This window comes from Cibotium barometz, chromosome 48, assembly GCF_041138505.1.
Source record: "Cibotium barometz isolate CiBa-2024 chromosome 48, ASM4113850v1, whole genome shotgun sequence".
Classification (NCBI taxonomy): Eukaryota; Viridiplantae; Streptophyta; class Polypodiopsida; order Cyatheales; family Cibotiaceae; genus Cibotium; species Cibotium barometz.
The window spans coordinates 6,916,507-6,930,981 of record NC_141093.1 but is presented as its reverse complement, the minus strand read 5'-3'; the positions used below and the strand labels follow the sequence as shown (position 1 = coordinate 6,930,981).

The 14,475-nt window shown below is 38.4% G+C and overlaps 1 protein-coding gene across 1 annotated transcript; it reads left to right on the top strand.

The window, feature by feature from the left end:
* Positions 1-13,779, top strand: LOC147610764 (uncharacterized). The gene is made up of 3 exons (XM_086785097.1): positions 1-64; positions 219-388; positions 11,985-13,779. The coding sequence occupies exons 1-3, from the start codon at positions 1-3 to the stop codon at positions 12,486-12,488; spliced, it is 738 nt and encodes a 245-aa protein (XP_086641223.1). The 3' UTR covers positions 12,489-13,779.
* Positions 13,780-14,475: the final 696 nt, after the last annotated feature.

Sequence of the window (14,475 nt, the reverse complement as noted above, 5' to 3'; positions counted from 1 at the left end):
ATGTTCGCCCTCATCAACCTGCATCTAGCTCTTCTGGCACGCAAAGCTCGCTCTCTGTCTGTCTGTCTGTCTCTGTGTCTCTCCTCATATCTCTCTCTCTCTCTCTCTCTCTCTCTCTCTCCTCTCGTAATCTCACTGAACGAGGGTAGCCGGTGATATTTTGGTGAGCTGGTAGGAGATCTTCTGTTGCATGCAAAACATTACATAATTTCTATGAGCTGATCATACGAGATCTTCTGTTTCAACCTTGGGGAGTGATATAATTTCTCGAAGTGGGCGGTGCCATAATATTGTTTCCTTACCCTATATTCTTGGTGGTGAAAGAAATCAACACGTGGCTCTGCTTCTTCCTTCAACGATTCCTCGTCCACCGAAATTTCGAATACAGGTGATGCAACACACATCTCGATCTAGTTTTATTAATTTATGTCACGGTTTAATCTATTACCTCTTAGGCTTTATCTATTTCCTCTCGTTAAAGGAATTCACACCAATAGAAATTCTTGCCCTTCAAGCTCATGCTCGAAGATCACTACTCAACTTGTGACTTCTAGTTCTACCAAAGCTATCCAAGGTGTTCAATCCAATCCAATCGACCGAACGACTAACTTATGAGGTTCTTCTTATGGCTTGTCCACCAACTGCCTCTACAAAAGTGGCCAATATTTAGAAGGGTAGTACCCTTTTTGTGGTACTCAGGTGTGTATGTGTGGCGGCTCGAGGGGGTCACTCATAAATATGTAAGCGTAGCACGTGGGTTCAACAAAAGGGTTTTTTAAAATCATTCTTTTACATATTTTTCACATACAGAAAGGTACCACTAAAAAGGGGTATTCACAGGTTGAATAGAAAAAGGGTATGTTTTATTCATGAAAATTTCATAGATAAGGGGTTTTTCAATTAGGCCTTGACTCGCACGTGAATCAAAGGGTTTACATATAATGAACCCCCTAAGATGTGTGGTGAGTAGTATGGTGTGTATGTAGCCTAATGAAATTCTTATGTGCGACTAGGAATAGAATAAGACCTCATGGAAAAAAGAACAATAGAAATGGCATACACAAGGATTGAGCATTATCTTCTTTTGTCCTTGGAACTATCTTTTCTCATCTAAATGATGTTCCAATGATTCCATATATCTAGTCTAGATAATCTACATGAGGAACCAATGATTCCATATATCTAGTATAGATAATACGATCCTTGTCTCAATAGCCATGTTCAAGGAATCAACCTTTCACCACAGGAACTCTCAATCCTTTGCTATATAGAAGATCACATTCTAATAGTAAATTATAGAAATAGAAAATTTTGGTTCTCTAACTAGCTTCTTTTAAAATATACACTTTGACTTTTCTATAGTAAAATATAGCACAAAAGTAGTAAAATAATGCCCTTTTCTATAAAATGATGTTCTTCTGTATAGAAAATCACATTTTAAGTAATTAATTATAATTATTTCTTACTTAGACTAAGAAATTTTGGGTTCTCCAACTAGCTCTTTGATTTTTGACATAATCGAAGACTTCAACATAGTAAAATATAGTGTCTAAGTGGTAAAATATAAATTTTTTCTATCTAGAAAACCTCTCATATACACAATGAGCTTTAGAGCTTTCTCCAGATATAGAAGATTTCGTTAAAAATGGAGATTATTTTCGAGATACAAGGCTACTTTTTCTTTTATATCTAGAGAACTCAATTCTAGATACAAGGCTACTTTTTCTTTTATATCTAGAGAACTCAATTCTCTATAGAAATGTCCCTTCTAAGTAGGAATAGATTTCTACATAGGGATTTTACATGGAGAATTATCTTCTAAGTATCTAGGGAACAGACTTCTATGTAGGAAATTACATGTTACATAGGGTATTCTTTACGAAGGATCACATTTCATATGTAGATATCAATTACCTTAATTTACATAAATTTATAGTTACACACTCAATAGATTTCCCTAGTTTATATATATGAAATTCCATTATATGAGAAGTGGACAAAATAAATCAATATTTACTTATCAATTTATATCATGGTTAATATTATCTCTCTCTCTCTCTCTCTCTCTCTCTCTCTCTCTCTCTCTCTCTCTCTCGTGTGAGAGAGAGAGAGAGAGAGAGAGAGAGAGAGAGAAGAGAGAGAAGAAATTAAAGTTCTATTAATGTCCATATAGAAGGCCAAATTGAGGGCTGTTGCAAGATCAGGGTATCCAGTTTTGTCCAGTTTATGCAGAACTGGGACATAGCTTGGAGAGCAAATTTTGGGGGGCAAGGTACTTAAAATTAGATCAAGAAAATAATAAAAAATACACTTGCCCTTAAATTAACCTAATATAACTTAAATTAATATACATTAGTCTAATTAATCAAAATTAATCAAAAATATGATGAAATAATAAACAAATGATCTTTCCATACTTAGAGTGATCCAATTTATTTTTCCATAGATGCACCATTACAAGTACACTAGTCCCTATAGGTTTTAGATGATTCACATCAAAAATGTAATTTTACTAATTAGATTATTAATATTTGCAGGCCTTCTGATAGTCTGGAAGAATTTTGAAAAAGAGATCATTAAAAATCCAACCATTGGATTTACAATTTTTACTAACCACCACATTCTACTAATGTCTTAGTATCTACCCACTCTTTTGATCTACAAGATTGAGGATTTTAAGTGGTAGCTATTGTGGGTACAAAAACAGGCGTATATTATAACACTTTAGAGACCTTGAAATATTTAAAGAAAATAGACAAATATCTTAAAATTTTCTTGAAAAATCAAGTTAAGCTCCATATTATGTGAAGATCTAAGGTACAAAGTGGGAATCTCATATGAGTTTATATGTAAAAGATATTAGCATTTTATGGAATCAGTTCAAATTTGGGACAGGGTGTATACATTGACCTTGTACCTAAGAAAATGAGGACTTTTGACCATCTAATGCTTAATCAAATTATGCAACTATATTTCCAACTTTGAATATGATGTTCCAACGAAAGAACTTGAAACGAAATTCCTTCATTTACTAGGAGAGATTAGCCACTAAAGGTAAACAAATGCCTGTTTTTTTACTGTTTACAGGGTGCCTGAGTGGACAAAACTGGGCACCCTGATCTTGCAACCACCCTTGACCTATGAGACCAACACATAAATATATAAAAGAAGACCATGAAGGTCTTATATCAAATCATATCTTTAAAAAGTAACAAAAAACTAAACTAAAAAAAAGATGTCTTAGTGCTACTCTTTTATCTCACTACAAGATGCAACATTTGTGATAATACAAGTTGTTGGTGGTAAGGCTATGTGGGAAGTAAGCTACCAACACTGAGGTGGATGGTTTTGGTTTTTGAAATTCTTGGATGAGGGCTTTTTTTCCACCAAAAACAGCTCATTTTCATTATTTATGTCATTATTGAACTTTAGTGAGTTTGGTATCTTTTCATTTTAGTCGTGTTGAGGTAAGCTTAAATGTAATTCGCACCTTGGTTCCCTTAAGTTTCTTTGAGTGCATAAGGATGCCCACCTTGCTCTCCTTCTAGTATTATATAGGAGGACCATATAGCAGGATTGGGTGGTTGCCTATTTCTTTGAGTGCATAAGGATGCCCACCTTGCTCTCCTTCTAGTATTATATAGGAGGACCATATAGCAGGATTGGGTGGTTGCCTATTTCTTCTAATTTCCTTACTATATGGTTGCCTATTGCTTTTAATATCTTTTACTCTGCAAACAATTTTCACCCTATAACCTAAGCTACATGAGACAAGCCCTTCCACAAATCAAACTCATAACTTCTTTGTCCTTCTTTTAGTACCATATGTGAGGACGACATGATTGCCTAGGGCTTCTAATTTCTTTACTACAAACCATTTATAATTTATAACTTGGGTTACATGAGAGTCCCTACCACAAATGAAACCCATAAGTTCTCCATCCTTCTTTTAGTTCACCAACTCGGATTTTGAGGGCAATGGCTTTCCCCATTTGGTTTCTTTCATTTTGGTAACTATCACTATTTGTAAGTTACATACTGTCTCTTTTGTGACTCTTCTTTACCTCCTCCTTCACTATTTGTAAGTTACATACTATCACTATTTGTAAGTTACATACTGTCTCTTTTGTGACTCTTCTTTACCTCCTCCTTCACCTCTTCCTTTAACTTGGTCATAATTTCTTCTTGGTTCTCAAGGATCAAGTTCAACTTGTTTTCCAAAGTTTCAACACAAGCTTCATGCTTACAAATGTGGCCTTTTGTGGTGATGTAATTGGATCATGAGGTAGGATGTCTAGATCTCATGGGAGCAAGTTGTTGTGGTGTTGCTAAGGCACTCGTGAATGTAAGATTCTTTGGCATCTTCCCTTTACTGACATGTGAACACACCCTTATTGAGAACCTTAGAGATAAGGTTTTTTTGTACTGCTATCATGTGGTCATAAAAATCAAAGTTTTTGTCTATTTGGTTTTTTTAAATGTTTTTACAAATTTGGTTTTGTTGTTAGCCTTGTTATTATGGCAACCTGCACCTCATTGTGGTTGTAACAACCTTGGTAGCTCTTGAGTAGAGACACTATGAGTTGGAGCAACACATGCACCAAGTCGGAAGTGCGAGATGGAAATGGGGGACAAATTGGGGACAATGGGGGTTGGAGTGGGAGGTGGGTTGATGGGAAACCCTATCCATAAAAAGTAACAAAAAAACGAAAGTGAAAAAAGGATGTCCTAGTGCTCATCTCCTATCCCACTACAAGATGCAACATTTAGTAGTACAAGATTATTAGTTAATGGATTTGGTGGTGGCAGTGTCTACTACCTGAGGTTGGTCATTTTAGGTTTGGAGGAGGGATTTTCCATCATAAAAAACGTTCATTTTCCAAACATGCTTTGCTATACATGTTGCTCAAACTTTAGTGAGTTTGTCACATTTTTGCTTTAGTCATGTTGAGGTAAGCTTGACATATGAAGTCCACTCCTTGGTTCCCTTTAACTCCTTTGACTGCTTAAGGATGTCCACCTTGTTGTCCTAGTAGCTATCATGTGTGATGACTAAATGGTTATTGTTGATTTCTTCCGATTTCTTTAACTTGAGCTACATGAAATACTCCCTTCTAAAAATCAAACCCGTTAAGTTATCCATCCTTTTTTAGTCCTCCAACTCAAATATTTGAGGGCAACACCCTCTGTGAGAGAGAGAGAGAGAGAGAGAGAGAGAGAGAGTTAGCATCACCTTGCTAACATGGGGGAAACCACATGCTCCTATATACATAGCCATGGAGTACACATGTACACATGAGCATGGTGTAAGAGACAAGGATCAACAACAAGATAAACATATAAGCATAACAACAAAACATCATAGTGTATTCCATATCCATGTATCACATATTGTGTGTCCAAGAATCATGTATATGCCATAGTCATACTCATGTCCAATTTGCATACAATAGGGGCTTTACATAGCCATCCAACCATGTGACTCTTGGGATACCCATGTGACTGTTGGGTTACCCACTCGTTACCCATGTGACTATTGGGATCCCTTGTGACTGTTGGGCTACCCATGTGACTATTGGGCTCCCATAACCTCCAAACTCCCCACTAGCCCTCTTGTAATGGGATCCCTTGTGACTATTGGGCTACCCATGTGACTAGGGCTCCCATAACCTCAAAACTCCCCACTAGCCCTCTTGTAAACACTTTTTGACATGACATATTGTAATAACCAAATCCCACAACTCATTAGCCTAAGCTAATGCTACTAATGCTAGCCTGGTGTTCACACCCAAGCTAATGCCAAAATGCTAGGGGGTGTACCCACCCGTCAACACCTCTCTTCCCCTTTGTTTAGTTGGGAGTGTACTATCTCCTATGAATGCTAAGTACATCATGAAAATATATGAATAAGTGGCTTCTAGAAGATACAATGCAAGCCACTTCAAGTTATACAATATATCATGTAGAACCACAAAAATTGATGGTGGTAGACTAAGGAGATGGTGGGAAGATGATTTAAACCAATCTGATGAAGAGTCCACAAGTATATGCTAATGAAGAATTTTGTCCATGGGCACTCAAGTGTGCTACCATCTGTGTCAATGTAGCCACTTGCTTCTGCTCTATGTGTCTGGGAAGTCAGCTTCATCTTTGAAAGTCCACAAGGTGAGTCCTCCCTTGGGTCCTGAAATTACAACACCCAACAAGTAACTACATTCTAGAAATCATTACATCATTTTCTTATGCTTTTTAATATTTCTGTTTTGGTTTTTGTTTGTTCCTTTTCCATACAGGCAACTCCGTAGGGACCTCAATGAACCTTGTTACCGGACCTCATGCCTTCTGACTGGGTCTTACGGGCATCTCAGCAAGTATCTCACTGAGTTTTCTCCTTTGACTTTCATGCCTCTTTATCCGAGACTTATAGGCAACTCAGTAGGGATCTTCAACAACAGGGCTTCCTCCAGACCTCATGCCTTCTCACTGGGTCTTACAAGCATCTCGGTAGTATCCTTAGTGTATAAGAATATTCCTTTGGCCCTCATGCCTTGTTTTGAGACTTACATGTGACACGGTTGGGACCTCGCACGGGCTTCCTCCGGACCTCATGCCTTCTCACTGGGTCTTACAGGAGTCTCGGTAGTATCCTCATCTAAGAATCTCCTCTGGCCATCTCATGCCTTGTGACACGGTTGGGACCTCGCATGGGCTTCCTCCAGACCTCATGCCTTCTCACTGGGTCTTACAGGAGTCTCGGTACTAAGAACCTCCTCCGGCCATCTCATGCTTCATTCTTTCAATATTAATATCATGGTCGGGACCTCGTTGGGCTTCCTCCAGAGACCTCATGCCCTCTCACTAGGTCTTATAAGGCGTCTTAGTAGTATCCCAGCTAAGTGTCTCCTCCGACTCTCTCATGCTTCATTCTTTCAATATTTAACATCATTTTTTTATTGACACCATATTTCAAGACAATACTTCAACAATTGATGTAATTAAATTGTCCCATTACTTACCATTCAAGTTCATCAGGTCGTCCACCTTGAGTTTCCCACAGAGGTGAAGGTTGCATTCCATGTACTCCATGTAGTAGTAGGCATAGATGAGTTGGATTATCAAAGCCAACATGTCATATGCCATTTTTGTGTGCTTTTTTTTCTCTCCATTTTTAGTGTTTGATTTGATGTAAGCCCCCACAACTAGTGCACTAGCCAACATTGTATCTCATAGAGAGAAACCTAGATGGACTGCTCCAACCATATGAGTATGTAGTGTAGGTTAGGTTAATACATGTTAGGTGTTAGACCCTCATCACATTGAGGGGAGGTGTTAAAAGAAATGCAATGTGTAAGGGTGCAACATGAATAGAGCAAGGGGAGGAGCATGCACATTAAAAAGAGGAATAGACTAAGGGTACATTGGCAAAGATTGATTTGTTTAGTCATTTGTAAAAGGTGAAGTCAAAGGTATAAAAGGTAGCACATAGAAAGTGCAAGGGAGTACATGTAGTGTGAGCATTTATGGACACATGGATGCCACAAGGGTGCATGGAGCATGTGGATGAGAGGTATATATAAGTATGTAATTGGATCAAGCTAATGTGATCAGATTATGGACACATATAGTGTGAGCATTCATGAACACATGGATGGCTCAAGGGTGCATGGAGCATGTGGATGAGATTATATAAGCATGTACTTGGATCAAGCTAATGTGATGAGATTATGGAGTCTATGCCTTAATCATTGTCATTGATTAATCTTTATCTTAATCTCATATTATCATTTTCTTAATGTTCTATTATGACCTTGATCACTTTCTTTGAGCCTCCTTAGATCCACATTTTTAACAATCAAATGGGGAGAGGTCAGGGCTACTAGTAAAGTCGGCACTCGTACCATAACTAAATTCTTATACAAGTAGGCCATTTCTAGGTTTGGGTGCCTTTTAGAGATAGTGAGTGACTAAGGATCACACTTTATTAATGAAGTGATTGATTATCTCATAAAAGGTTTCATGATAGTGAGTGACTAAGGATCACACTCTATGAGGTGATTGATTACCTCATAAAAGGCTTCATGATGTTCACAACAAGTAATCACCTTCTTACTATCCATAAGCTAATGGTCAGGCAAAGAGTACGAACCAAATCCTCTATGGAATTTTCACAAAAATTGTTCAAGCCAGTAGAATGGAGCCGCATAGCTATGCTATGGGCTTATTAAATGTCATACAAAGTCTGGTTATACCTTGTTTTGAACGATTGACCTATGAGTTTAATGCTATGATGCCCATGGAATATATTATTCCCAGTTTGAGAATTGTAGTTATTGGTGAGAGAATAATAGAAATGCTAAGATTGAGAGGTTTATTGACTTTGAAAAACTAGAAGAGACCAGACTATTATCCATGCATGGGCTAATGTTTGAAAAGCTACCATTATCCATGTATGGACTATTGGTAGAAAAGCTTCGACGCAAAATATGGTTCGCAAAATATGGTTTGACCAGAATGTTGAGGATAAGGACCTTAAAGATAGAAACCTAGTGTCGTTAATTGGAGAAAATGAAGAAATAATCAAAAAAATCTTAAACTCCAAGGAAGGTTGGGATCCTTTAGCATCATTGAAATTACTCCACGAGACCGGTCAGATAGAGATGCTTGCTCAAATACATAAAAATAAAGAGGAAAAGAAAGAGAAAGACAAGGTGAAAAGACTCACCCAAGAAGAGGCTATGACCATGATCAACAAATAAAAGTACCCATATTGTCAAGTAATATGGGTACGCTAGCTATCATCCATGGAGGATGATGACCTGGATATTGAACTTGCAAGGGTCAATAATCAAGTGTCTATGGCTAGAAACGATAAAAGAGCATAGACCTCATCGACACAAGAGTAAGACACAACCTAATATCTAATGAAATATGGGAAGCTCTGCGTAAGCTAGACTTGATGGCACCAACTAATAATACGAAGGCTCGTAGTTTCCATGTTAGTGTGGCAAAGGTCCAATTTTTTAAATGTGAAAATTCTTGTCCAAAATAGCCCCGTGGGATGGAAACGAATTTTTACCTATAGATGTGATAGAAGAGCAGGTATTATTGGGAAGATATGGATTAGTGCAATAGATTGTTATGTACAACAATGCAAAGAATGGACCATCTAAGTGCAAATATAAAAAGCTAAAATAATGGTTCCCTTTTGGTTCCCAAGTTTTGGAGAAAGCTCCTCTTCAATAGCCCTTGATTGCTTAAGCTCAAAGGATGATTCTACCAACAAGCCATGATATCTACATTGAGGAAGAAGACCAATCAAAGTAATAATCCTAATAGCTTTTTGAAACTGTCATTCATTAAACCAGCCAGTTAGAAAGAAGCTTGGTGAGGCTCTTGAAGGCATAAAATTATTATTAAGGGAATAAAGTGGTTTGTCTAAATAAACAAAAGGAGAAAAAGTTTCTCGCTCAAGACTAGAGGGGTCTATGCCACTGTGGTGAGCCCAGAGTGAAAAAGTGAACCAGTTAAACCGAGGCAAAGCTGTTGGGTACCAAAGGCAATGCTGCTAGCAAAAGGATAATACTATGGTATCACAAAGATTTGGATACCTAAAAGGATGCAAGAGCTAGGAAAGATGAATTTTAAGGACAAAGGAGCACAAAAGATCCATCACTAACAGAATGAAGGAATCAAGCCCTGTAAAGAGAGAGTGACCACATAAAGAATACACATTTTTTTTGGAGGAAAAATTTACAAATTCCACCTTGCTCCATCGACAAAAATGTAGAGATAGTTTAGACTAAACTTCACGAACAACCAGAGCCATCAAAGATATGCACCATTAGTTACAAGTGTAAAAGTAAAGCAGAGGAGGAATCTGCCATAGTTTTTTCCATGGATCCAATGACTAATTTATCTGGTGGTTGGAAGAGAAGATGGGAAACTCAAGAAAGGGATTAGAGCATCTCCAACAACAATACGATAAGGAAAGAAAGAGGATGCTAAGAACTTGAAGATGAAGAGACCTAAAGGCTCAAAAGTAGATAAAAAAAGGGAGGCAATTGAAGTTTGTCACGCCCAAGGAAGTTTCTCCAAAGAAGGGACAAGAATCAAGCCAAATACATCACAAAGGTCATAGGAATCAAGCTATGAATTTATAAGCCTGATATAATGAAGTTGCATTGCATGAAAAACTAATGGATACTCATAGTTGTTAGTATGTCAAGTTTTTTACACCCAAAAAGTTATTCCAATAAGCATTAAACTCATACCTAGCAAGTTAAGAGGATCACATGAACTAGAAAATCACTTTAAAAGGATAAAAGTCAAAACTTTTTTTGACATGAAAGACTAGTTAAAGTTCACGATTGCAATGATACAAGGTTCATTCATTTATTCCCTTAGGCATAAACTTTAATGTAGTGACATTAGAGATATTATGAAAAAGGGTCACTACATGTCATGGGACATCCCTTCACATGAAAAGGTCGCAAGGTCACTCAAATTACAACTTTTGAAGATTTCTATATGTGATTTTTGGATATCCCTAAGAAAGATTAGAATTCCTTTAAGTGATTAGCTCTAATTAGAGTCAAAATTCATGGATTTCAACACTATTTTCAAGCCAATTAATGGATATTTGAAGGATTTCAAGGATGGATTCAATAAAGAACATCAAATTTCATGAATAAAAGCATTCAATCTCTAACGTGTATGTACAATCATCAATATCATTAATTTAAACTTGATTAATAATTCAAATCTATGAAGAGTTCATTATTTAATAAATTAAATCTTCTATCATAAACATTCTCTTGAGTAGTTATTGATAATAACATATACTTTCTTGCAAGAACATTCCTTAAGTAAATGTTGCTTATACGAGCATACCTCCACCTCGACCACCCCTCCTCCTCCACGAAGACTAGATTCTTCACACAATGTGCAATTTCATCCAAGATTGTGATGAGGTTTCTCATAAAATAGGTTTAATAAAAGAATCATCTTTTATTAAACCATTTAAAATTCTCACATGATATGAGATATTTTTGTTTATCATATTTGGACATAATAATATTCATTAAGAAATATTTTGCCAGCTAACATTTATCTTATATTCATGTATAAATGAAAATTTCCTAAATTTTGATTCTTTGGATGCTTTTAATCATAATGATTTCTAAATGTTACTCTATCCACAATGGAAAAGCATTTAATTATTACCAATATACATTCACCTACTCTCTTGTTCATCCATTTGCTCTCTCTCTCTCTCTCTCTCTCTCTCTCTCTCTCATACACACACACACATACACACATGCACATAAAAGTCATGGATACTCTCTCTCTCTCTCTCTCTCTCTCTCTCTCTCTCTCTCTTTCTTGATGGCGGGTGTGTATACCCCCTAGTATTTTGGCATTAGCTTGGGTGTAAACACCCCCTAGCATTAGTAGCATTAGCTTAGGCTAATGAGTTGTGGGATTTGGTTATTACAAGATATCATATCAAGAAGTGGTTACAAGAGGGCTAGTGGGGAGTTAGGATCTTGTGGAGGTTATGGGAGCCCAAGAGTCACATGGTTGGATGGCTATATAAATCCCCTCTTGTATGCAAATTGGACATGATCGTGACTATGGTATATACATGATTCTTGGACACACAATATGTGATACACGGACATGGAATACACTATGTTGTTATGTTGTTATGCTTGTATGTTTATCTTGTATCTTTATCTTGTTGTTGATCCATGTCTCTTACACCATGCTCTTGTGTACATGTGTACTCCATGGCTATGTATGTAGGAGCATATGTATTCTCCCGTATTAGCAAGGTGATGCTAACACTTGACCATCACGACGGGACGGGACGAGAAGCTTAAATCTTCTCCTTGTCCACAAGCTCCTGATTAGAAATATAATGCCTAATCCATACGCATTTCCCATGCAAACATTTCCAATATTTTCTCCTCGATGGAATTCAGGTGCCACTTCAGCTCTGTTGGCGATGTTTCCTCGTGTGCGGAGGGGTAGTCTTAGCCACATACAAAACTGTCTCTTTGAACTTTCCAGCTGTACCGGTGCATCCAAGGCCAGAGTCCAAAGAGCGGGTTGGCCTCCACTCACTGCATCAAATCCAACCGAATGTTCTCGAGAGTGGTGAGCTGCTGTACCCGGTCACTGTCTACAACTGCACGCTCAGCAAAGCTCAGCGCATGTGCGATCTGGGCGCTCAGAGCCCCTGTGCAGAAGTGCTGGTGCCCTCAATTGACCCAGCAGATTGCTGCAGTAGAAGGATTCAATTTTCAACCGAGCCACCAGTCTTTCCAGATTTTGAAGCTGCGATCAGGAAGGACGTAGCCGTGGCTGCGCATCATCAAATGGAACGCGCTTCACAACACGCAGAAGCAAGGAACCTTGGCGTTTCCACAGAGAAGCATGTCCAAGTGAACCCTGTGGTCTCAAGAATGCCAAGAAAAGGCCTGTGAATGTGTGGGCCAAAACATCGTCACGAAAAGGAGGCAAGAAAAAACAGCAAGAACGGTTCACAACAGAACCTTAAGAAAGGAGCACAGGAGAATCGAAACCGCCAAAGAGTACTGTGTCTATCTCACTCCAGCTAGCAAAAATGAAGACAAGAGTGAAGACGGCTCAGACTTGTTGCCTGTAGTTCTTTCGAAGTTTCACAAGGCAGGAAGAATTGATTTGAGTGATGACAGTAATTAGGTGCATATGGCTTTTCAAGAGCCTTATGGGCAGTCTTATATTGTGGAGGTAGATGTTATTGGGTTTTGCATTAACCTGCCTCATGGTGCATAACTTTACTCCAAAGCCACAGCACCACTTGTTTCTTACAGAGGTCAGCCATACAGCGCAGAAGAGAGAGAGGAGCCTCCCAAGAGTAGTACCACGGAGCGAGATTGCTTTTTCCCGAATGGAGTTTTTCAAGGTACAACCTTCAAGGACATAAGTGCAGGTAGATATTTTCCGGCTGCCTCCATATACACGCTTCCTAATGACATAAACTACCACAAGCTTTGAAGCTGGTGAGATGGGCGGTGTGCTGGGCGAGATGGGCACTGACTTGCTTGGCTTGGTGGGCGAGGGCCTTGCAGATGGTGCATACTCTACTCAGAGTGGCCAGATTCTATTATACAGATCCATGGGGATGCTTCATAGATCCATCCTGACTCTATTGTGACTCCTATTGTATGTATTAATGAGGGGGTGAAGAACGTTCCACCACCTCACTTGCTAACGTTGTTTTTATCGATAAAGATGTAGCCATGGCCAATGATGCACATGGTCTACTAGATGGGTTCCCTCACCTTACTAAGGATGTAGATGTTTTATTTGATGTAGTCATGGCTAATGATGCACATGGACTACTTGATGCTATCCCTCACATAGTGGTTAAGGATGATGATGATGTGTTCTTTGATGTAGATGTAGCCATGGGCGATGATGCACATGGGCTACTCTATGATGACCCTCATGTCAATGAGGATGATACAGTTATTATGGTTCCTTGGTCACCTTGGAATAATGCATTTCCATGCACACGAAATACACACAAGCAAGAGGTTTTTTATAAAATGAACACTAAAGTTAAGATCAAGAAGCCTTGTGTGTAAATGGAAAGAACCTTGGTATTGCACCAAGCTCTACTTGGAGCACACTTGATCTTGTGCTAGTGGTGTCTTGACACTTTATGCATCGGGAGAGTGCGGTTACAACCAGGAGTTAGGAGCCATGCCATTTATTTACTAGCATCGGGAGAGTGGGGTTACAACCAGGAGTTAGGAGCCATGCCATTTATTTACTAGCACCCTTGGTGCCCTTCATGTGTTGGTCTCTTTGGCTTGTTCTCCACCTCGGACTCCGAGGCTTTTAGCTTGTTCCTTTTGCTTGTGGACTCAATGGCTCTTGCCTATTTCTTCCCCGACGAGAGCTCTTTCTTTGCCCTCACACATACTTACTCATTTGGCTATATTTCATCAAAGGTTACATTATTTTTCAACTATTGGTCATGAATTTTGGTGAGTTTAGAGATTGCTCACATACTCATGTGGTTGTGGCTTTTTACAAAGGTTTTAGTGGAGGTTTTACGAAGATTTTTCTTTAACATTTTTGGTGAAAGATTTTGTCGATATGAAGATTTTGCAAATTGAAGACCACATTGGGGATGCCTAATCCAATGATGCCCATGTGAATGAGAACCTCAATTATGAATGGAGTCCATGAATAATCATACGCTTTCAAGGCCATAACTAGACCTTCCATCATAGAGTAGATGCACATTTTTACCCTCGATATGGAAAACATGTGAACAAGCTCCTAATAAAGCTAATTTACACAGGTTTTTAGTGGCTTAGGGATTTTTTGTTCTAATTGTTAAGAAACCTTATCGTTTTAAGGTATTTATCCATGGAGGCTATCAACACCACAATGTGCCACTACGCGAAGCCATGAGAT